This window comes from Galleria mellonella, unplaced genomic scaffold, assembly GCF_026898425.1.
Source record: "Galleria mellonella isolate WM207_F2 unplaced genomic scaffold, CSIRO_AGI_GalMel_v1 utg74, whole genome shotgun sequence".
NCBI classification, from domain to species: domain Eukaryota; kingdom Metazoa; phylum Arthropoda; class Insecta; order Lepidoptera; family Pyralidae; genus Galleria; species Galleria mellonella.
The window spans coordinates 638,801-666,433 of NW_026442147.1; the positions used below are offsets into that span (position 1 = coordinate 638,801).

Consider the following 27,633-nt stretch of genomic DNA (forward strand, 5'->3'; position numbering starts at 1 on the left):
ATCCCATATCTTTATATACGTGAATTAGAGTGTAAACTATTTTATGTTTTCCGTATATATGCTCTATCGTTGTACTAATTTTTACTGAAATCCATTCGGCAGTTTAGGTGTAACTAAGTAGGTAACAAATGTTCAAATATTCTAATGAAATATTAGTACAATTAATAAAGTAAATAGGGAAGTGTGGTTGACAACAGTGTATTGTCAAAATATTATTTTGAACAGAATGCTTCGCCAAGTAAACGTAAGTCTAATAATAAATATATATATTTATAAAGATAAAAATAAATTAAGTCCTATCTACTCACTAAACACTTTTTTTTTTTTTTTTTTTTTTTTTTTTTTAATATTTTAAGGGCTTTTACCTTCTTCAGGTATATCAGTCCTATTGTTGAACTGATTTCTCCAACAAAACTTTATTACCTTCCCTAGACGCGGAAAGAGAAAAATTAATGGGCATCAATAATTTACAAGAAAATACATAGATTTAAGACCAACATTCAATTTAAATTAGATATTCTTCTCTTTCCTTCGTGTTAATACGACACTCTAATAGAATATCATGCACATCGATGGTATTACAAGTTTGACAATGGGGTGACAAGGACTTTCCCATCATATGTTCAAATTTTTTTGATGGATAATGACCAGAACGTAAACGAACAGCTAATTTAATACAGTACCTATTGATTTTAATTCCACAAAACCAAGGAATATGTGGTGGTTCAGCCTGAATAGTTTTGTACCAAATGCCTTTTTCTTTTGAAATTTCGTTAAAATATTCTTTCCAATCTTTTTGACATTGATTTTTAATTTAGATATATAATCAGTAAAATGTGGTAATGACTGATGGTCCCTACCTTTCTTTGTGCCCAGTTTAACTAAACGATCTGCTTCTTCATTGCCCCGTAAACCAACGTGTGCTGGAATCCATTGCAGTATTAGATCAATTTTGCTTAGGTTTAATTTATGAATGAGTTCTAAAATTTTGTAAGCAATAGGAATTCCTCTTTTTCCAGATGCACAATAAATTAAGTGTTGTAATCCGCTCTTACAATCTGATAAAATTACACATTTCTTAACATTTATGACAGATGAGATATATATCAATGCTTCTAAAATTGCAATTAATTCCGCTGACATAATAGACATATTACAATTGATTTTAAAGCAACCGAAATGATTTTTACTTAAATCACAAAACGCTGCGCCTAACCCACCCGTAGACTTTGCTCCATCAGTGAATATTTTATGCCAATCATTGTATTTCACATTAATTTCTTTGACACTTCATGTTTTAGCAAATTAGTATCATAAGAAGATTTAGCATTTGTGATGTATTCTACTTCTGTTCTAATTATATTATTAATCTGAATACCCGTAACCCAAATATCTAATGAAAACATTTGAAGAGGATGACAAGAATGAACATGAATTGGTTTGATTGAAAGTTGATATTAATAAAGGTTCTTTTTTATGTGCCCAATTCCTTGTTTGGCAGAAAATTCAATTCACCTAACAATTTTGTAGACATGTTGTTTGATACAGAAAGAGCTTTGAGACAATATTTAAAAGCAAGATAGCGTCTCCTTATTTTAAGTGGAGGAATACTTATTTCACTCTCCATAGTATGAATAGGCGTAGATTTAATGAACCCGCCAATATACCTTAACACTTGATTTTGAATTTTGTCCAATTTCGCAATATTACTTTTAGCACTACTGTCATACGTTAAATTCAAATTATTGAAAGAAAAAATTATTTTATTCTTAAATTAGATAGAAACGTATATTTTCTCCCCCATTACCATTAAAAGATCGACCGATATTATAATGGTAATTGGTGGTCCCATTATCAACGTCTTCTTAGAGATTAATCCTCAATTTGCCTGGGGAAGGGATTTTTATGCCAATAATTGATTTTATCGCAGGCACCGTTTCGTATCTGGTTGTACAAAGGATAATAGGCCTATAATGAAAATTTTAACATTCGTAATACAATCTCGGATTCATTATTGTTAGAATTGAGTAACTGTAGTCATTATTTTGTGCATTTCGAGGAGTCCATACCGAAATATAACGGAACTCTTACGGTAATAATTCGGTTTTTTATATTCTCAATTATTATTTCTATAAAACAATATCTATATGAAGTCCTAATACTCTCTTTAACAACAAATTTATAATTTTATTCCTGTTTTAGATTTAAGTTAAAAATACGAAAAAAAATATTATAAGATTGTTTACAAAAAAAATAGTCTTCATTCGTGGTAATATCAATTATTTTGTTTTAAACACTCATTTATTTTGATTTAAAAACAAAACTTCTGAATCGATTTTAATACAATTTCTATGATACCAATCTGAAAGCGTATCTGATCAAAAAAGAGATTTTCTAAAACAGTTTATAATTGACGGCGTTATGTCGTAACAAATATGAAAAATACGGCCGAATAGAAAACTTCCTGCATTTTGTGAAGTCGGCTAAAAATAGATAATACTATGCTCAATAATTCGCTTATTTTTTTGTAATAATAGATTATGTAACTTATATATGGTACATTAACTACAACTTCATTATCTGTCAGTTTGTTGACTACATACACCAAAATTACGTCACAGTTTATGCTTATCGTTACCAAGCAGCGCCTCAAACACAGAAAGCAGTTAAACTATTAAAAATGTAACAGTACTTGTAACGGTACTGCAACTTAAAATCATTGTAGGTAATGATTTTAGTAATTATGGAAATAAATATTAAATTGTTTTCATAAATTCAAGAAAAAATATCTATAGGATAAACAACCTTTTGTAATATTCGAAAAACAAATAATGAACTTGTGTCTTTTAAAAGATATTTTTTGAACATTGACATATAATTAACAATGTTCTTATATTAAAAAATGAGTTAATATTCTCTACAATAAAAAATCATCTAACGTCAGTCGTGACAAAACGTACATATGAGATATTTTATAATCACATTAAATTGAAAATATTTGAATCTGTAATGCGATATCGTATGTATATGCGACTTTACTTTGAAAAAGTACTTTTTTTTATTCCACAAAAAAAAATTATAACTTTAGTCATCATAAAATTAATACGAAAACAACACAGAAGTAAACTGCATTGATTTAAAATAAAATATACATTCACAAAAAATAAAGATGATTTGAAAGCTCTCTCCTTATAGATATTGCCTGAAAATGTGACTGGTGCGTTGTTATAATAAAATAACTAAAGGGTCGCTAGATACAAAATGATATTGTATGCTATCAGGAAATGCTTAGCCCATATCTTAGTACTAGAGCGCAAGCACTTATAGATATAGCATTGATAAGGGATTCGTTATATTCATTAACTTTCCTATCTTTATTGCTAGGATTTAAACGGATTTAGTAGTTTTACCATTAGGCCTTACAATTCATACTTATTTATTTATTAGCATTGGCTTCTATACTAGGTCATTGAACCTATCTTGTAGATGTCATCCTTAATAACAAATATCATATCATGTTATTATTCTACCAACTATTATTGTGTTTTCCTATTATTGTAAACGCGAAAGTTTGCGACCATATGTAAATGGATGTTTTTTATTCTAAACTACTGAACATTAAATCTTATTATCTAGGGTACTTTACCATATTTACTGGCACATGTGGGTGAGCAGTTAGTAACATATATACATTATACATACCTCAATAATAAATTATTTAATAATTTATTATCGAGAGTTTTTTAATCAAATCAATTTAATTGTAACATTTTTCCATTATAACATCTCACATTAATTTCTTTTACATTAATGAAGATAATGATTTAATACAATGTTCTAATTTTCACTCTTGATAAATTGCTTCATAAATTTACCCAGGCACCTGTGTAGAGCGTTCAGAAACTTTCTCAGTACTTGTAGGTACCTATATTCAAAATCTATTCCATAAGAATAGTTTTTGAACGTGTTCCAAATTCTCTATTCTGTTTTCGATATTTATTGTCTATATCATTTTGAATTTGCTTAACATGTGCCAAAAGCTTTTGTCTATGCAATATTTGGAAATTTGGATATAATGTATTGGTAGATTAATTATTTTTAAAATTTTATGTTTTGCTTATATAATGTATATACCTATATGTGTAAGGATATAAGATCGCAAATTGAAAACAAACTCTTTTTTAACAGAACATTTGATTTTTATTTTTTATAATTAAAAAGATTGCACTCCGTTAGCTGCCATCAGAATACAAGTAATTCATTCAATTATCTTCTCCATTCATTCTTTTCCATTCTGTCTTCATTCTGAAATCCTACATATATCACTACAAACATAAGAAGATAGATATAATGCCTCTAGGCCGTTAGCACTTTTTTTTATTATTTGTATTGCAATTTTCATATTTTTGTCCAAAAAAATATAAAAGCTTTCTACTTATGTAAATAGACTGTTAGCTTCTTTACCTTTGCTGATAAAATAGAAAAATCTTGCAACAAAAAATGTAAAATGCTACTTTCGTTAAAAAGTAGGCTTTTCTGCTGTTATATTCGTACATTCAGTTATAAGTTTGCATTTTACTTCAAACAATAAACACCAGGATTTACGTATCTTTATGTTGTAACCGAATAAGCAAGTATTCGCCTCTGATGTTTTATAGTACCAATATCTCTTGAGATAAGCTTCCCTTGCACCTTTATTTTTTCGATTTATTCATGCCCCCGCATAAATTTTACTGAGATAAGTGTAGTTTCAGTTTTATTTACATTTCAAAAGATTGCGAATAAGTTTATTGCACTTACTAGACGAAATAAACTCGTGGTAATGTCCTTGTATTCTCGAATAATGTTATATTTCCAAATTTTCAGAATTTTACTGTAACATTCTAAGATACGGGTATATATACAATCGTCTATTGTTTTAACGTCTATTCATACACTTAAATTTCTATTAATTTAAAATGTATTGTGAAATTATTTTTTTAATTTGCCAATATTCAAATGTAATGGTAAACTTTAGTTAAATACCTATTTAAGTGATATTGATTTTGTTTGACTACTCCATCAGAAATTATAGCCATAAGTATAATAGTATAAAGATATTTATAGATACGTTAATTTAATTGTTTTTTTTTACAAGAAACGCCCACTTCAGTCGCGACAAAACTAAATATTTTGAATTTAAAATTAAACTATTAGATAGATTTTGATAAAATTTCTATGGAACCAATCAGAAGGAATCCTGAAGGAAGGAAGAAGGAAAGAATCCATTTTATAAATAACGATTTATAAACCTATTTGGAAAATTCTTTTTTATTTGAAAGGACTCTTACCGTTACCTTATAAGCTATAAAGTAACAATGGTAAAAAAATATAATCGACTTAAGAACATCCTTCTTTCTTGATGTTGGTTGAAAATTAATAAAACCATACTAAATGATCAATATTATATATGAAACATTAAAAAATAGTAAGAGATATATCTCTAAATGCTTTTAATTCATTACATCCTTCTTCACTTAGCAAACAAGTCCCTATAATGTTACCCGAGAATCTAAAGTAATAGTTATCTGAACGTTTACATTCCTAGTCTAATCTGGGATGTAGTGAGCTTTAGCACAATCCAACGTCTGTTGAGCTTTAATATTTGTACTCTCAAATATGTTATTATGTTTCATCTTGAAATGAGAAATGAGCATTTTGAATTGTATTATAATAAGATTTTCTATCTATATAAGAAGTGATTCAGTCATACATATATATTCGTATGTGTATAAATGATTCATTTATCATAATTCTTAATAAACAAATATATAAAATAAAGCCAACTGTAATTCCGTCTACATTGGTAATGAAATTATTAAAAACGAAATAAAAATAATTATAAAATTATATGGAATTATAAAATTATAATGAATGTAAACACTAATAAAGTTAATTTTAATTTCATTGTATTAAATTGTCAAATTCATTGTTTCAGGTATTTTGGGAGACTAGCACATCGGTAAGCGGCGTAAAGTTTTACTGAATTATCATAAAAGAGCCGTTGAATTTTAACCAGCTGGGATTTAAACGGTGACCAAGCTGGCTTGAATGAATACGGCTCTATCGCTTTGAGAAATGATATTCGTTTTAGAATTTAAGATATATCTTCGTAAATCCGCAAAGATTTAACATTTCTTACAATATAATGTTTGTGAATATATTTTATTGGAAAAATAATATTTGAAAGAGATAATAGAACACAAAATATTCCCGAAGTGCGATTCAGATTACAAAGTCAGATTTCCCCTTCATGCGGTGTCGAATTCACGAGACTGGAAAAATTTAACGCGTTTGAAGTAATATTCATACGTTAGATGAAAATCGGCTTTAAAGAATTTTGCTTTAAGTTATTTTATTTAATATTTTATCATTTTATCAAAGTATAATGTAGACTTTTACAAATATGATAAATATTCATGTAGCTCTGAAATTGTCTCATTTTTTTAGTTATGTTATGCGGTGTCTTCATGGTTTCTCAATTTATTTTTTTGATTATTTTTCCGTATGTGTATTTGGTCCCGTATTAATTTTGTTAATACTGCAATCATTTTTTTTTTCTGAACCACTATCTTAAATTTAATTAATAAAATTAAGGTAAGATATTAAACATTAAATACAAGCGATTTTTGCCACATAATAAAATATAACAGCCGTATTTAAAAAAAAAAATTGTGAAACAAAAATTATAATCAGAGTTATTCGAGGTAGGTAAGGATTCTAACGATATCTCATAAATCTTAGTTTGTTTAGGTATTTCGAAGTTAAGATAGAATTAAAAAAAGTACATATACATAAACCCTAAAAACAATATACTTCTTTTTTGCGGGTACTCATTAAAAATTTAATCTTTTCCCTACAAATACTTTCACTTATTTTTAACACCTGTAATTTCGTATTACGGGATAAAATACTCGAAAAATAAATAATAACAACACACCGCTTTATAAAAACGTGTTTCTTCTTGTTTGGCAATGTAATCGCTTTTCAACCTGCTATGCAATTTTTTTTGCTTTGCGCGGCGGTCTCATTCGCTACTGCCTACGAATGCACTGAATTTTTCATTTGCCAGACCCGTTCTGTTCATAGTGTATTAGTGCTATCCGGTGAGTAGGTATATCTGTAAGAATATTTCTATTTAATTTTATTAGTTTTAATGAATACTTAACTATTGTTCCAGCTTAACTAATTGCCATGCATATACATAGTTTGTTGAATTTTCATTTCTTTTTAACTATTTATAGTTGTATCTGAATATTTCTTTCAAAAAATAGTTTTATTTTCTTTTGCATAATTTTTAATCTATTAACCAATTTCCTTTCAACAAAGTGTCATATTTTTTTAAAAAAAGGTTCTTTCCAAATATTATTGTTTCTTACCTTATAATAAATTAAATATTTTAAATAAATATAAAATAAAAAATAATTGTATAATTAATTATCTAATAATCATCTAATGCAAATTAATATAATTTCCCTCTCTGTTTTTTCTTACTAAGAGAACTTGCTTTTTAGTCCGTTTTGTTCAACAGTAGTAGTAGTAGAACAAAACGGAGTTTTCTGCCCGTTCGATTCTACTAGTAAAACTAAATAGTAGAACAATACGGACATAATCATTATATTACTTGTATTAAATGATATAATCTTTATCATAATTTTTATATCTGATCAGAGAAAGCTCCCATTCTTAGATTTTGTTAATAAAAAAACAAATTTAGGCGAAAGAATTGATTGTATAAACGCGGTATTTTAAAAATACTGATTGATATGTCAGTTATTAGTAGACAGTCAAGGCTAAAAATCTCTTGATTCAAGTAGATGACTATAATCTGTACTGAATAATAACATTTTGCATCCGTCTGCTTTAGATAGCAACAATATCAAATGATAGAATAGTCATATAAAATCTTTATGAATATATAGTTTTTACATCATGTACTGCCCCTATATGATAATTTCTTTACGATTGGAGGTAAATTGAATGTGACATTATGTCATTAGATAATTGATAGACAGGTAATAAGAAATTTTTAATGTCACCTTGATCACTGTTTTTTTTTTCTTTTAATTTTAGTAATTGAAGTAGAAGTCGTACTTACATTTATATGGGTATTAGTACATATATTCATATATACTATTATTTTAAATTATTTTTTAATTTTGCGTTTTGTCTCCAAAATGAATGACCAGACAAATGAATTTCGAAGAGTATATCCGGAGCCTGAAACTGTGTGTTAATCTAAAGAGACAATAAAATTAAATGTATAATGGCGAGATGCCAAAACTGAATCTATGTCAAATACTCTGTCTAATGTCTTTATTCTGTGTAATAAATCACTATTGAATAGTGCTTATTTTTTATCATGATTACATTAGATTATATCTATATGTGCCCTTCTAAAAGCCCATTTAATATCAACCAGTACTTATTTTTAGTCATAATTTCACTAGTTTATAATATTTTCTAAAGAGATTAATTAAATAAGGCATCAGTAATATATTTCTGGGTCGTACGACCCAGAAATATATTACTGATACCTTACCCTACTTTTACCTTACTTTACCTTTTGTATCCATTTCTTTATAATATCAAGGTCTCATTGTTTTAATAGCGTGCTATTGTTTAACTTCCCGCCATAGCACCTATAAAATGTACTAGTTGGCCCCAATATATGCCCTTCTAAAAGCCCATTTAATGCCATAGGTCAGTGCCAAATTAAGTAGGACTTAACCTAAAGCTGATTCGAGCACTAAACGCGGCATGACCCAAATTGTCATGTGAATCGCAGCATTGTAATTGCCCCCTCATTTGGGTCCATTCGCGTAATTCGGAGAAATTAGAACTTTCTCGTGTTACACCCTATTTAAATGGATTACCAATCGTACAGATTTATAATATTTGGTTTTACATATTAACTTAACATATAGTTACACATTAGTTTAACTTTCTTGTATATATAATTAGTGTCCCGCTGATTTATCTCACCAGATTATTATACCATTAATTATCATAATTTTTTGATGTTATTTCATTTAATTTCCTCTCTTTATGGAGGAGGCTTATATTCAGCAGTGGACAGTTAATGGCTGTTATGATGATAACGACGATGATCTCATTTAATTGATAGAAAAAAAAAACCATTTAAAGAACAAAGACTTGAACGCATAAAAAGTAATACCGTAGAACTTCCTTGAGTATTAAATACCTTTTTTAGTATTCAAACCGAAAAGATTCTAATTAGGCCTAGACACAGGCGTATCCATATAAATGACCTTCATGCAAAGTTTCATTCATTATTATTTTAAAATACTTTTACATGCAATTTGAAGGTCGTTGGCCCCTCGCATCATTTATATTCCGCGAATGGAGCACAAAATTAAATTATATCGATAAACCTCTATATAACTTGTTATTATTAAACTTGGAATTCGTGCTTGCCTGTAGTGTAGTTTAAAATTGGAACTTCGACCAAAGTTTGTTCGAGTTGGAAACTTCTCGATTGTCGTCAATTAGTGCTACTAGCTCGGCGTCGAGTGCTTACTCCTACTTTGCTTGTTTACTTTCATAACGTGCTTGTAAATTGCATTACTTCTTAAATATTTTTTAATATTAACAAGTATTTGAATATTTATTATTACTTGCCATATTGCTTTTTATTTATCCAATTTACACAAATAAAATGTTTTTGTCATTTTTCTGTACAATTAGAAATAAAATTAAAACTAGATTATTTTTATCTTAATTGATAACAAATAATTATTATGAAGATCCTCTAATAACAAATGATATTAAGTTATTTATAATAATAATTTCGCAACGTACGAGTAGATATGGAATATTTGCACCTGCTTATACTTCGACTTCAAAATCTGTAATAAAAGTTCGGATTCAAATATAAACGAATAACTATTTTTAACGAGTGGTTTATCTATTTTTTTATGTACAGCAATATAAAAGATGTTACACATAATTTATTAAATTTAAGATTTAAATTATATAATTTAAATAATTTACGATAGAGTAAAACACTAGTAAATATATGATTTTCGTAAATTACCTGGCAAAACCGTAGTATCGTTTATACATACGTAAGATTTTTCATTTCACGGGATTAAATAGGTATCTTGAACGTTGACCTGGAAAATACGAGTAAGTTATTGCTCTCCTCACCAAGTCCGTTTTCATATGATATTTTTACCACTGAGCATCTATTTAGGTTCAAGTCTTTACATGAATAGCAGGTTAATGGAACCTGAACCACAGGGAGAAAGAGATTATTAGTGAGATTATTATATATATATATATATATATATATATATATATATATATATATATATATATATATATATATATATATATATATATATATATATATATATATATATATACACAACCTCCGCGTAGTTTTCCCTAGAAGTCATCATATTTATTTCTGATGAATTCTTGATAATGGCTTAAAGTGCCGGATATTGATAGCATAGGCAGATTATCATTTCAATATCAATCCAAAAAATAAGGCTATTTAAAAATGCTTACAATTAATATATATTGTTTTATTTTTAAAATCGATTCCATATTTATTGTTAATGCTTTGTACATTTATCTATGTATAGGCATGGTTCCAGCTCGTAACATAGTAGAGATAATTAACGACAGTTAATTAACAATTTGTCAAGCAATAGTTATCTCTTTGATGAAATAGATTACGTTATTGTTGATCTTATTGTTGATATTATGACAGGATTAAGTGTTAATATGATGTATTATGTATTATAATCCTTACTAATATTCTAAATGTGAATGTAAGTTTGTTTGTTTGTTATCCCTTAGCGCCTTAACGGCTTAACTAATCACTGTATATATGAAAAGTATACACGTACTATATGGGATCGAGAGTGATATAGGGAACTTTTTATTTTGATCAGTGAATATTATCCCGATCACGCGAACAGAATTGCGAGTAAAAGTTAGTACTTAATAATCTTTACTAATATTATAATTTTGAAAGTAACTTCTAAAAAATTTTGTAAGCACCTTAACGGCTCAAGCAATCGTAATGAAATTTTATATAAAACACATGCTGCCATCGAAGGATGGATAGCAACGTCCCTCTTAATCATCAAAACTGCATTGCTGTTGCCAACCCACCTGCTAAGCGTGACAACTATTGGCAAACGGGAAAAGCTTATGTTCAGTAATAGTCAATTAATGACTGATATATCAGAGATGTTTCAAAAGGACGTTGATACCCATCCCTCGCCGTCTCTTAGTCACCTCTTTCAATACCCACGGGAAAGGAATGTGTGGGGTGGCCTATTCTATGCCGGAATCACATGGTCAATAATAATAATAGTGTCATATAATAATACCGAATACATAACCAAGAATACCCAGACCCGAGACAAGTTAGAAAAATCCGTTTCCTAAATTAGCCCGAACGAACCCGTAACCTCATTTTGTAAAGTAACGTGCTTACCACTGTGCCACGGAGGTTAACATAATAACCATAAGTCGATTAAAAAATCGGACCGAAATATAATTGATTCCGTAAAGTTCACTATCGACATTGTTTGGGCGGGCGGCGTCTAGCGAGGTCGTCGACCCTCTAATAACTTCCGCTTACCTGCAACGCTAGGTAGTTAGCCTAAACACAAGTCTGCGATGACGAAGCGCTTTAATAGACTCGTGAAAATTAAAGGGAATAAATGATCTCTTCGAATTTATAATTGCATGAACTATTCGGTAGTTCAGAAAGTTATATTCGTGATTTAATGTTGTAGTACAAAGTTTAATTACTTTTACAGAATGTGAGGATATGTTCGTATTTAATATATCCTTTGATCTATTTGTTGTAAAGTACACAAAACATTAAAATTATTAAATTATTACTTACATATACATAATATATTATATATAAACGAATACAATTTTTTTTTTATAAAAATAAAAGGTATAAAAATATTCGAAATGATTAAGATAGTAATGGAGTGTGATATCTGCATATTGTAAAAAAAAATACAAAAATTTAGTTTAAATGTATTTAACTCCCAATAATGTAAATCACCTGTCAAAACCTAAAGAGAAATGTATGCAATTTGTTGTATTATTTTTCCAATAAACGTAACAGGTTTGTATAGAGCCTTTGTAGACTAGTTCAAAAGCTTTGTTTTCACAAGAATGCTCACAAAATTACAAAAGAATTATGAAAGAAAATCAGGCGTACCTGCCCGCTTCTATGCTCTTACGTCGCTTTTATGAAATTTCTTACTCAACTGTCAATATTAGCTGGAGGCTCAAAGTTTGCTGTCAGAAGATTTCGAAACTTTAAAGAGGATTCCGTTAAATGTTCATACGGTATAAACATCGCTTTTGATAAATGCTTTTATGTAAATTTCTATAAAGGGAAGTCTCGTGTTAAATAAAATAAAGTAAACAAAATTATATACTTACTTACCTACTTGAATTAGTTGGTTTTTTATACTCAAATATTCTCAAAATAGTATTATTATTTATAATATTATATATATATATATTTCTCACAGTTCATTTATTTTAGATATCGTACTATTAAATCATATATTTACTTATTTTACTTTGTATATGACATAACAAATAATATAACATAAATACCCAACTTCTGTTAATCCATTCACACTTATTTAACTATAGCTTCCTTAGGACTTTCATCAACAATAATTGTGATATATTTTATATAATGACCACGTGGTTTACTATACTTGTTCACTCTTGATACGGCAGGGAGCTCCGCTCTGTTCAACGGTTGGACAAGAAGTGTCTCCCCACCCAATAAACAATCTTTTATCTACAGGGCCGAATTCGAGTGAACAAGTTAGTGAGACCACGTGTTCTTATAATTTCATTACTTTTTATTTAAGTATCATGATAATAAATAATTATAAAATCAATTAAAATATAAATTAGTGGTCTATATACATTACAAGAATAATTTATTACCAAATTTGGATAATAACAATTTTAACGTTTTATTGTATTTAAAGTAGTTAGTCTCATTTTTATTAATAAATTTACACATTTTAACACAAGAAAATTAGTTAGTTAATTAGTTTAAGAAAATTAATATAATTTAAAATAAATATACACGCGCTTAATATAATTTAAAATATACTAACACGCGCGTTGCTGACCCTGAAAAATCCTCTATCCTTTTTTTGAAGAACCCAATGATAAAGTCCCTTAGAAAAACTTCTATAGGGCGTTAAAGATATTGTGTCATGGAAAATTTTCTAAGGGGGTAGAAAAAAGATTGAAAAATTAAACTTGTAAGATATTTACAGATACAAAGTAGTGATGGAATTCTATCAAGTAAATATTAATGTGAATTTTATCATAATAGAATTTCGTCACCACTTTATATTCGTAAGTATCATACAAGTGTAGTGTTTAATTTTTAATTGTAAATCCTTACTAATGTAATAGGAATAAATGTCAAAATGTTTTTGTATGTTTGTCACCTCTCGGTACTTTAACGGCTTAACCATTTGCCATTAAACTTGTTATCCACGTACTATTGGAATAGAGAAAGATATAGACTATCCGGATCAATCAATATATCCCGGTCACGAGGGCAACGTTGCAAATAAAAACTAGTACCTTAATAAAAAGAAACGAACTAATTACTTTAATACATAATTTTATTTGTGATTAATGTGTATAAGAATGTTTTAATGGTCATTGTCAAATCACACTTCAACAACATATTATACATTTATAGGAGTCAAAACTGCGAGTTACAACTAGTATCTTATAATAAAAAGAATTCACTTCCGAAAGATAGGAGTCATATATATTATTACTTACTTGAGTCATATCAAAATGTTTTGCTGGTCCTAATATATTGCACCAACATAATGAACGCACCGATTGATCGAATCTATTGTCAATCCAAGAAGTTCAATCCCACGGCCTAGATCGCTTCGCAATACGATTCCAATTCACTCAGTGCCTGGAGCGATGCAGATTATTTTCAACTTGAACATACTATTTTAGTATTACCTCGTTGTAAATAAAGTTTGTATTCGCTTGCATTGTTTACTTGGTATATAATGAAAATATTGAATGGTCTAAATCATCGATACGTTAATTCGATATGTGATATTGGGCCAAGTGAAACCATAATATTTAATATCTCACATGTCACAGGATACATTTTCCTTATCCCTCGTTATATGGGATTCCTTGGCGGTGCCAAGGACGTATTGTTCAAGTAAATACATTATAAAAACAATATAATACAACTATATTATAGTTTAATGTTTCATTGTCTGATTAAATAAATTTTGATTGACTTGATTAAAGTTAGCATTATCATCATATTAGCTGTTATACGTCCACTACTGAATACAGGTCTCCCCCATATTTTGCCATAAAGAACGGTCCCAAGCCATCTGTATGCATTGGCTCCCTGCACTCCATCTAGTGAGGGGGGGGGTCCTTCTACAATGCATTTGCGTGTACAAGGTCGCCACTCAAGAACCTTTCTTCTCTATCGGTTGTCGGTTAATTACTGTCAAACGTTCTTTGGCAATAAACAAATTTTTACTTAAAAAAAGTTGTGGATTTCTTTTGAAAGTTATATTGTATCATAATTTATGGCAATACTACTCGAATAATAAACTCTGTATTAATAATGGATTATCCATTAGATCGCATGTTCATGTCCCTGGGTCTGTCATATTATTTTTTCCATTATCGTAATATTGATAATTTAAAAAGAAGTTTTTACATAAAGCTATAGCTACATATGAACCTTTGCAGTAATTTTTGATGAGGGATTCCGTCATTGCGTTTGTACGATCGATATTTTGACAATAAGAACTCTAAGATTATATAGATAGAGTATCGGGTGTTTAAAATAGGTCAAAAATGAGTCAATTAGTGGCTGACATATATTTCTTTTAAATCAAAACAAAGCCTGTTTTTTTCAGTGTTGTAAATAATTACATAAAAAATTAATCAGACTGTTTTATAAATTTTAATTGTGAACTGTTTATTTTTCGTTTTAATATAGACTTACATATGTGTTACTTAAAAATTAATTTAAAAAAAATAGCCACTTTCAAATATTTAAAAATGAAAACATATTTTATGTTTATATTCAGATATAAATAAAATTCATCAATAACGATAAGCATCATTACGCACTGTTTATCTTATTTATTTTTTCAAATATATTCATAAGATTTCTAAGAAGAGTTCATTTTTATTTTTCAGTTTAAACGTAGAATGTAATTTCTGTCATATACTGAGTAATAAATGTCATTATAGTAACTCTATTCTCACACACATGGATAAAAATATAATCTGTTACTGGCGAAATATTTGTATGGAGGCGCTGTATCTATATAATCTAAATAAGAACTATTAACTTATTATATAAAATTATATACTAGGATTATGAAAAACTTATCTCATAAGTAAAATTTACATAAATAATAGATAAATTGGAAATGTAAATCACTCGAATCGAGTAGCGTACGTAATTTCTACTGAACGTGAAAAGGTGTGTTTCTCACGCGAACCCCTGTTTTTACTAAATCAGATTTCTATGCTCCATTACTGTGCTTCTGTTTTAGATTTGCTTTACTTTCACGCAAATATATTTTACTTTCTCTCAAACAAATCGTTTAATTTGTGACACTGATTTCACTAAATTGGACAATCGTTTTGTAATCGTTGAAAAAATCAATTGTTTTTTTATATTTAATAAATATAAAAAAAATATTTAAGTTTTCCTTTTTAATTAACATCACTAGTATTAATTTAGATTGAAAAAGCCGCATAGTGATGGAAACTTTTGTGTCTATCCAACGTTATCTGATTGCGACTTTACTTCAATTGATCTAGTTTGTCATTTTGTTTTAGCTGTATTGCCGCCTTTTTCTATACATGGAATAGCGAAAAAACTCACTGAACTAGTTCAAATAGTATAACACTGTAAAAAAAACATTGAAGAGTTTTAGAAACTTTTTCTTGTTTTAAAATCGAATATAATATGCACATAGACTAGTGGCTATATACCATCAGACAACCTGGATACTTGTTTGCCATCAAATGAATAATTAAATTAAAAGTCGATTCGTTAAGAGTATGATTAGGGTTTTTTTTATACAACTTAAAGTGGCAAACAAGCTGACGGCCCACCTGATGGAAAGTGGTAACCGTCGTCTATAGACATGAGCAGTACCATGGACAAAACAGAGTATATTGTTTCGCCCATGATACCCCCCATGCGTTGCCATTCCTAAACTCCGGTGTTATTCCTCTGTACTCAGTAAATTCATGCAATATCCCATCCTTCAAACCGAAACACAGCCATGCAAACACAACTGCATTACGGTTGAAACACGAATGGGACAGAGGTGCCCAAGCAAACGACTTTTGTACAAAGTCTCCTCCTAGTGAAAAAGTTGTATAGCAAATTTATAATCACGAACATGATCATGTCAAAACTAGATCTTTGAGTGTTGAAATAGGTTGGTAGCCTACAAGTGAAAAGTTTATTGGTTAAAAATGGATATAGAATGAACTAGTTCGGTCTGTTTCTGAAATAATGTAGTCTGAGTTAACACCATTTTACAATGCGGCTCAAAATGTGGATGCGAAAATATTTTTTGCATTCACTATATAAAACTATTTTGTTTTGAGATTTCAAATTTGTTATTTTTATGATAATTAATCAAATAATAAATATATTCGATGAGAAAAAAAAATACAAGAAACCTCGTAAAATCACGACTAAAATTGTTGTCAGTATGTGATCAACGAAATCAATCACAGTTAGTATTTTTTATAATAAAACACCATCTGTTAATACATAAACTGCTAATGCTATCAGCATTAGTAGTTTATGTAGATAATAGTATGTAGATAAAAATCTTATAACAATTATAAAAATCTTAGATATGAAACGAAGAATATAAAGCAGAAATTCGAAATACAAAATTTAAATTTAGATAAAAAGTGATTCTCAACACATCATGTTCGCATTTTGTGTTGAAGCAACAATAGTGAACTTATACCGGTTGCCGTAACAATTGCGCACGCATTTGCTCCGCGGTGTGCTTATTTCTTTGTAATTATATATTATGTTTTGCTGCCATATTCCTCTCGAAACCGTGTCTTGGACCGATTTTGCCGCCTCATTTCTCTTGCTTCGCCTTGATGCCCCGATTCTCTTGAAAGAAAGTTTTATAATTATAACTCCAACTGTTATAAGGAACAAACACAAACAGTTTCATTATAAAACATCAAAGAATTAATGTTCTTTTATAAATTAACAGCTTGCATTTAAATTTGTAGTACATAGTATTCTTCAAGTTATATAATAATACGAGTATATACAAAATAAAAAAAACAGTAACACGTCTTACATTGCGTGCGGTTGCATTGATATGTTTATTAGGTTTAATAACCATTTATACAACCCACAAAAACTATATGAATGTACGCTATAAAATGTACAACAAACTATATACGGAAATGGCATTTTTGTTTGGAACGAACCGGTGTAAAATTTATAATTATTTTCGCTATTGAAGAAAAAATATAAGAGTTGTTGCTATACTGTAATTTACATCTAAAATAGCATTTGTGAACAATAAACTTAAACCGGTCTTACTTGTTTATTTTTAAACATCTGTTATGCGTACACACTTATAGCAAAATGTTTTAACCTTTTTACTCTCATCTTTTGGACAATGTATGTCAGGTAACTGTATCTGTCGTGGACAACCTGTTCACGCTCGTCGCGTTTTAAAGCCTTTTTATAAGCTGAATAACTTGCGATTTCGCATAGCAATTTTCATTAGCATCAATTTGCCATCGTTAATGGTTTTTCTTAGCAATACTCCTAATAAGGTCATTTCGTTTCGCGAATAATTACGCTGGTGATTCAATTATGTACAATGTCCAATTTAGTTTTCAAATTCTAGGAGTTCTTTAGGAACTCGTAAATATTTTCCAGTAAGTGTAGTACTATCGACATTATATCTTCAGTATCTTGTATCTATTTTTTTTATGTACTTGTAATATTTTAAATTATTCTAACTATGTAACAGTAAAGTTCTGAAATGTCATTATTTTAATCATCATTATTTTAATATATTATATATATATATATATATATATATATATATATATATATATATATATATATATATATATATATTATATATATATATATATATATATCTAAAATATAAACTCAAATTTTATCTTTCTTTTTCTTGAAAATTTTGAGAAATAATTTCTTGGTAAATTTTCACGTGGTTAAAAGAATGTGTATTCATAATTTCTAAGTTCAACTATTTAAGCTGTAGTTTCATAGATCAGTCATTCTATCAGTGAGTCATTTTACATCACGTGTCTTTTTTTACAAACAAGATGGGATATACGAACAGCAATCTTAACAAGTTCATTACTGAAGATCTATTCGTATCCGTGAGCCCATAATTGTATTCACGAGGAGCGTGGTGCATACGAAATTAGCTCTGCAGCATTTTTGTTCAGCACAATGATGCAATCCGGGAGCTCAGTAGTCACTTTGTAAGGGAAGTACATTCATGGACTATTGTGAATTTTTTGAATAAAGCCAGATTCACTGTAGAGGCGTGCACGTGGATTCACGGAAGTGGTTCATTACAGGTTTGCTTTGATATACAGCTTGCCAACTAAAAACGCATTTCAGTTATATAAATTTATATCTTAAACATATTATCTACATTATTTATATTACTATTGCATATATTTTTTTTGTTGTTATGTAATGCTAAAAATATATATTACATTGTCTAAGTAACTCTGAGAATAATAAGATTAGTAATTCCTGAGATATAGTGTATGACACATTTTTTTGAAATTATTTTTAAGATTATATAACATAAAGTATTTAACGACTGTTCGAATTATCAATTATATTATTTGATTTAAACACAAAACCGCAATATTTATTTTATACACATATAAGGTTCTACTGGCTGCCTTGTACAATCTTATTTAGTATTAAGCATAAACTTTCGCTTTTAAAGCACAAATTGGATTATCATTACTTAGAATTCGAACTTTTCAATCCTCTTCCTATAATTAATTGATTGAAACCTCGTCGACGTTTCGAAACAGAGACGGTGACCAAAATAGACTTTAGTCATGACAAAGAGATCAGTTTGCCATCTTATACCAAGAACTGAAGAATTATAAAATTTTAACAAATTTACTATTATGCTATGTATATAGAGATTATCGTCGAAAACAAACATATAGTTAGATAAGAGCATTAAGAATGATCGTACTCAATCAAGACACGATGTTGCAAGAACATGTTTAAAGTCAATGAAGTCCATGAAAATACAAAAAAATAGACTCCATTAATTTTACTTATTTATGCACCAATCTTCATCACTAATTTATTAACCTATAAATTGTGCTATTAAAATAAATATGGTCATTAACATAAAGGAGTTGATATTTTAATTAGGATCATTTAAAATATTGCTGTCTATTTATTAAACGAAGAGTGAAAATATATATTGAAAAAATTTACTTCGTCCAATGAAAATTGATATTTTGCCTCTGAGTGTTCTACTGCTTGTTCAACGGACTGTGCTCAATGATAAATTGTTCAAAAAGATGCCCACAGCCACTTTCTACCGTCGTACAGCTTACCATTGACTGGTAGTTCACCTCCATACCTCAGAGTCTGGATGGTCGCTGTACAGCGCGGTTTTAGAAATTTTTCCTCCTACGAACGTTCAGGTTATGGAATGAGTTTTTTTCTAAGATAGTCTCTTAGTCAGCATCGAGTTCTTAAAAAAAAGATAAAGAGGTTTCTTCAGGATTGGCAACGCTACCTAAGTGACATAAAAAAAATATTAATCTTCGGAAAATACAACATGACTTGATGTACTTTTTTTAATAGCATTGAAACGAAAAGTATCAAAACTGTTCATATATTTATGTGGAACAGTAAAATAATATTTAAGAACAATTTGGTAAAATAGTAAGTAATAACGATTCACTTATTTAATCTGATGGAATAGATCATAATTCTTCCAATTGGAATAAGAAAACAATAGCTAATTTCAAGCAACACATTATTAACCTGGTTAGTAAACAATGACTTTTCTTAATAACACCAACGTGAAATATTTTCTATTATATTTATGCAAATAACTGCTTTTGAAATATCTCCCAGCAATATATTATTATTGTAGCATAACTCTATAGCTGTGAACGTGTTAATAGCTGGAATTAGATAATTGTATGAGTAATTGATGTTCCATTCTTCTGATGTTTTTGATATTTATGGAATTTTTAGTTCTTAATAAAAACTATATATTTTTTGAACGATGTTTACATATTTTCTACATTATAATTGTAATGACCGAGTTAATCAGTAAATACAAAATTTTTGTTATAATCTTTCATCATTTAAATCACGAGATTGTGTAATTTTAGTATTTAAATAATGATTTGAGTGATGAGGTCTCTAATGATTGTCATTATTCATTTAATGTTCAAAAAAGGGCTCTATGAAAAACGAATGTATTATATGCGAGATCATTTTAGTAAAGTATGATTGCCTTTTTTTAATACCGTGTCTATACAATAACCAAGATTTGCCAGTTTTTCTCATTTGAAACTACAGTTTTAAAAGAACTAAGCATTTAAAATTGTGCTTCATGAAAAAACTGACATCAGTTTTGTCAGAACTAAAGTATTATAAAGTTTATTAAAATTTATACGAGACCAATCTGTTAGTATATTCTTACACATAAAAAAATAATTTTCCAAATCGGTTTATAACTGACGGAGTTATGAGGTAACAAACATGAAAAAAACCGAATCGAGACCTTACTTTTCGAAGTCAGTTGAAAATAACATGTCACATGTGCCTTTTATAAATTTGTATAAATAAACATATTATCAAACCTATATAGCATTTGATTTTATTTTTAAACCAACATTAAATAACTCTCGACCTATATAATAGTCAACAATCCAGTAAATAAATGAATATGTGCATTCAATAAAAAAATCTGAACTAATTAAAGTTTGCTACGCTCATTTAACGCTTCGATAAACGCAATTACTAGGGGATCTAGGGAGAGTACTCTTTTCGCTCTCATTCGCCATTTCAAAGCCTTACCGAGTCTTGGTTTTTAAAATTTCTTTCTTTTTAGAATAAACTTGTTTGTTACTTCCTTATTACACTCCAATACTAAATGTTTTCTTTATGATAATGTTGTTTATATAAAATATATACGTATATATAATTTCATGAGTTAACATTGAACCTATTAATATATGCACTGAAATAATATCACTAATTTAATATTTATATATCAAATTATGATGTAGTTTTTTAATATTATGATTTTATTGATTGATTCCCGTATTTATTTAATTTAGATTTATTAAATTACAATAACAGACGACAAATACTTCTGACTATGACAGTCGTTATATCAATTTAAAGGGAACAAATCCTAATATTTTTAAGAAAAAAAATTCATTTCATGAAATCATTTAATAGCAAATATATAAATATATAAGGATTTTAACAAATAGTTTAGATTAAAATCTGTTTAAAAGTACGAAAATATAAATGAATGAATATTTTATTTGAATTATAAAACATGCCAAACTACGATTGCTAATCCATCTGCCAAGCGTGGCAACTACTGAGAAAACGATCCTTATGGGGTAGCCTTCCCATGTTCAGCAGTGGATAGTTAACGGTTGATACAACAGTACAACATGGAGAATAAATTAACATGAACAATAAATATAAATTAATAATAAGTATTTATTTAATAATAATAAGTATCACTAAGGCGGCCTTATTGCCGAAAGCAATTTTTTCAGGCAACCTTGCGATTTTGCTCTTTCCGTTACATATTGTATACCAATTCCTTTTTTTCTCATTTCTCTATATTTTTTTAGACTTTGTGCAGTAAGATTTCTCCAACAAGTTTCAGTTTATGGCTACCATGAAATCCTATTGGGAGATTGCGGGACCGCGTACACCCGCCTCAATCGCTTCAACATCATTCCGTGTAAATGTAATCTTAAAATAATGCTACCATTAGAAACTGTAGCCGCAGAAGGTACCTTTATCTCGGAAACGAGCAAACGGCACAGCAATATCGTTACTATCTGGTGCTGAACAATGGGGACACGTGGGGGTCTCCCCCTTTCCTGTGTAATGAACATGAGAATACTCTGTTATACAGTAATACTGTTGTTATACAAAGCACCCAGTTGTTTATGTGTAACGATTGTTTGTGAATGATGCTTTTTGTTAACTAAAAGATGGGGTGATTATACATACATATTTGGTAATAGTATTTACCCATCTTCATACCGGGTTGCATCTATAATATTATAATTCTGAAACTTGTCGTTGTTATGTTCCATTGGAAAAAAACATACTGTTCTTCGGATATTATATAATTACTACCTGTATCCCGCAGTTATGCCCGTGTGCCTCAAGTTATAAAGTATTCTATGTTTTAAATTCGAATATAAATTACACGTTAATTAAATTTTGAGTCTAAGTGTTTTTGAGTAAGAAATATCCAATTTACAAGTATAATTTATATTATCCTATTAATATATTAATCCTGTATATATTAATCCTAGATATATCCTATAGGATACATCTACAATATATAAAAATGATAAATGTGAAATTTTTTTATTTACTTTTACTGTGAAAAAATTCAAACGTAGCTTCCTTGTCGTTTAAATATAAAATAAAACAGTTTTTATGACATCTTGAATTATAAGTATGCAGATTTTTCATATGAATATTTAAAAAGTAATTTACACGGAAGGCAAACTTTTTACTTCGAGGGCTCATATTTCGCGGGAAGCATTTTTGCTATTATGCTATGGAACTTTAAAACCCAAAAAATGTCCTTTAATAAATGTATTTTATATAAAATCACTTAAAAGCATTCGCAGAAGGTATAAGTACCCATCCTGATGCGTACTAGCTGACGTGGTAGGGCTTATCTTTTTGTCGTTATGTTTGAACTTTGATAACATTTAGCTATTGTTTGTGAAACCATTAAAAGGATTATTATTACTAAGATGTTATTTATAACTTCCAATATTTCTATATCATCGTATATTTAAAATTCGTTTTCATTGAAATATACAGAAACTGAAAAAGTAAGCTAAATTTTGGACCCAAAATTTCTCATATTTATTTTATACGAGCCAAGTAGAAGTGATGAAGACGAAAGTCGATGTTTTAATTTAGGAAGTGATCTATCTATGTACTAAACAATTTAATCCGGTCAGCTGTTCAAACATAATTGAAAACAAACATCCAAACATCTTTACAAACTTTTACGTTCTAATGTTAGTACGAGTGGGAAATATGATTAAGAGTGAATCTTTGTTTATTTACAGAACGTTCTTAGACTCGGTGTTGCTTCTTTTGAGGGGAACAATAGTTTTAATTCATTCATTCATAAAATTATCGACTGAAAATGTAACGATTGACTTTTAGCTTAATGTTTCATAATGGAAACTTAACTCGATAGAGCTTTAGTTTATACTTTACCCGTGAATTCATTCACATGTATGTATCTACCACAGAAGCTTCCATGAATAATATTACATCTAATTAATTTATTATGGTATTTTTTCATACTTTATACGTCATCAAAATTATAATTAAACCACATCGAGTCATATATTGCCTGTCGTTTTCCTAATTATCGGGTATATATGTAAAATATTATAAAAATTTCATCAAAATCAGGCCGGTTGTATTTATGCGATAGATTAATACACAGACAAAAATACAAAAAAATCATTTTACAGAAATTTTACATTAAATTTCTAAGAATATTTAATGTTAATTTTGTTACTTTAAAGACATAGATAGTAAATTTAGCGATGTCAACAAACACAGGATGCTTTCAAATATGGTCATGAACTATTCCGATGCAATTTACTTCCCATCACAAACCAATCATCGGTCGGCGGTCTCGGCACAGCAAATACTAGCGTTTACTGTCAATATTTTGGTGCTCTATTCATTATTTATCAATATTCACAATTTTCAACGCGTGCTTTGTACTAAATTGTTTCGATATTGAAAAAAAAAAAATTATGTAAAGTTTTGTATAAAAAAAAAAGAACTTAACGTTAGTTTTAATTAATATGGTGAACAAATAAAAATCTCATTGAAAATTCCGAATTTTGTTCTCTTTTAAAGTTAGTTAAATAATATTTTGTTTAATTTTTGGATTGAAAAATGATGTATTAGACTTATTTTATACATTACATTATACAAATCTATGTATTACTACGGAACATAATATATTTAGAATACATATTTATTAACATTAATTAATTAACACCTGGGTTAAAATCTTATTATATCTCTTTTTCAATTTACAATTTAAAAACAAAAAAAAAGTACAATAGAGAATAAAATATTTCATTTGGTAAATGCAACATCCATTTACTTATTGGAAAACTTTGAGTGTAGCGGTCGCATCGAGTAAATATGCGATTCATTGATGGAATGAAAATACGATGTTATCTATTTTTTTTTTCTTCGGTATTCGTATTTCCATTAAAATACTTATTTAGATAATAATATATTTTGATATTTATTTATGTGAACGTGAACGTTTTCGATTACAATTTTTTTACTTATAAAGCTTTGATTTAGACATTGATTCACAATCATTCAATTTTGTATCTGACGGAAAATAATAACACAGCTACAATAATTTCTGGAGCGTTAAATAAAGTCTTTTTTAAATTACATATTTTTAAATATACAATGATAGTAATATTAAAAATTATTATTGTAATAGGGATAATATTATATTATCCTCTTGATCTTGAGGATCTTATATTACATTACATTGTAACAGAATACAATATACAGATTGTTAGCACTTGGTGGAGTTTGTAATTTATCTTTATAATTTAAGTAATGCAAGGGTTTTTTTTTAATCTATACTACGAAATATTAATAATAATATTTTCCCCACCACAACATATTGTAATTTATGTTTACCTTAAATATTAAGGTAAACATAAATTATAGTATATATTAAACATATATTAAAAACATACTATGCTATAGATAATTGACGTTTTTTGACCAATGTTGTAGCCACAAGTCAATTATAATCAATTACATAATTATTTGTACTCCTTTAATTCAAGCTTGCTGCCGAAAAACGTAAGAGTAGAACCTAAGAGTAGAATGTTATGGTAAACAATTATAATATTTTGTGCTAAGTACTTATATAACTTATATATTATATGAAATATGTATCTATTGTACACATAATATGTGGTAGTCCCAGACTCCTGTACCTACTTAGCATCGACAAACTTCAGATAATCCAATTTATGAGTATATTGTTACTAGTTTTTACCCGCAACTTTATCTGGGTATTTACTAAATTTCATACTGATTGATTAAGCTAATAAGATACTAATAAGTAACAAACTGACTTTCTTATTTCTAATATGAGTAAGGATTTATTAATAGAAAAATTCAAAATTATATTATATTATTATATATCACTAATGATCCGGCCTGGTTACACAGGGATAGAAAGAATTTTAGAAAATAATATATAAACTATTTTACTAGCTGAAAATGTAGCTTTCTATAGTTATAATAATAAACAAATAATAACATTTTTCCTCTTTATAATATTAGTATAGATAATAATATAAGTATAAGCATTGTGTACTGGTAAAGTTTGTCTTATTTTAAATAAGAAACTAAATAAACAAGCCACTTCTATTTTATTGAAATTTATTTCGTAAATATTTGTAAATAAAGATTTACACAGATATTAGAAAAATATATTTCTAATAATATTGTTACAGATCGAGGGACGCGTTGTATAAATAGCATATGCTTGCATAGCTCATCTAATTTTATACGTTCTAAATGTTACAGGCAAACCAGCCGATGCATCTTTCCCAGTTTAGGACAGTTTGAAATTATTTTTGTATTGATTTCTAGAGACATTTAAATTTTAGATTTTTTTTGTCTTACTTGTATTTTTATGAAAATATTCAAAGATATGACCTGGAATAAAACTGGCTGGAATAAAATGCATAAATTAGTTAGAAGGAACTCTTAACTGAAAAGATAAGAAGTATTTTTATGTAACGAAGTTGGCATTTGGCAATCAGCTTACGTTCCGCTATATGTCCATTAATACTTTCAATAACAGGAACATTACTTACACGTTACTGACCCTTGTAACATGTAGATCTACAGTTACAGGACAGTAGCTTAATTTTTTTTTGTAATGGTTCTCCCGGTAGTCGTAATAAACGATACAATTTCTAATAACAGATAAGTAATTCTGGAAAATTGTATTTGCAAAATATTTTTACTATAATCATAGATTTGCTCGCTTAGATTAAGATATAAAAAAGTATCTTATGTATTAATTTAGGACAAGATCTTTAACTTAACCGTCTTTAATTGTCCACCGCTGAACATAAGCCTCCCCCTTGAGGAGCGAGGGGGGGGGGTTGCTAGTAGCTGTCTCACTTGGCAGTAGGATTGGCAACCATGGTTAGGCTTTAGAGATGTTTAAGAGAAACGCTATTGTCCATCCCTCGCCTTCCCTTAGTTGCCTCTTATGACACCCATGGGAAAGGAAGGGGTGGCCTATTCTATGCCGGGACCACACGACTAAAAATACCTACCTGTAATGTTTTATACTAAATAATGTTGTAATTTAGATTATACTGTTTAAGATACATTGTTAAATGTAATAAATACTGATACTGGAATTTGGTTTTATATTGCTAACTAGCTTTGTATAATATTCAGTTTCTTGTGTGATTACAAAGGTTATCTTTCACTTCGACCCATTGCATATGCATTTATATTAATTATTGATCCTAAACAGTTACTACCTAATACGAATTTGTACAAAATATTCTAACGATAGGTTTAGATATAAAGAAGAATAATGAAAAAATACGTAATGTAAATCTTATGACTTAAAAAGTACCTAACGAATTTATCTGGTACCAATTAGTAGTAATTGGATCGTATTTAATTACAAAGAATAATTTAATTTTTTTACGGCGCCATTTTATGGGTTGCATCGTTGTCCAGATAATTTAGGAAAGGTTACAAATGAAATTTTTATTTTTTTTTGTAAACACACAATTTTATGTTCTAAATTCAAATATTTATCACGATTGTAGGTGCTTTTTGCAGAGCAAAATCAACTTGTTTAAATTCAGCAGTCATTGTTAGCAAGATGCGTTCAGTAAATTGTTCGATATCGAATTTAATGTGCGGTTCCTGTCACCGCAGAGTGAAATGTGAGTTCCATTAATCTTTATGTTTTAATGAGGCGTTGAGCGCGCTTGAAATTACACGTGTCATTTGTTTGGTAATATATGATTACATGGTATATTTTGGTGTATGAAATGACGTCAGCAATTAAAGGCCTACATTGATTACGAAAAGTTTTATATATATATATATATATATATATATATATATATATATATATATATATATATATATAT

At 28.5% G+C, this 27,633-nt stretch overlaps 1 protein-coding gene across 7 annotated transcripts in view; it reads left to right on the forward strand.

The window, feature by feature from the left end:
- The window catches only part of LOC113516302 (rap1 GTPase-activating protein 1), a 319,783-nt gene that overhangs the window by 256,116 nt on the left and 36,034 nt on the right, over nucleotides 1-27,633 (forward strand). For 2 of the 7 annotated variants that reach the window (XM_052900958.1, XM_052900959.1), the window contains exon 2: nucleotides 5,978-6,001. The exons of the other annotated variants lie outside the window; for them this stretch is intronic. In XM_052900958.1, coding sequence (XP_052756918.1) covers nucleotides 5,978-6,001 — 24 coding nt within the window. The remainder of the gene's footprint in view (nucleotides 1-5,977; nucleotides 6,002-27,633) is intronic. 7 annotated transcript variants of the gene reach the window in all.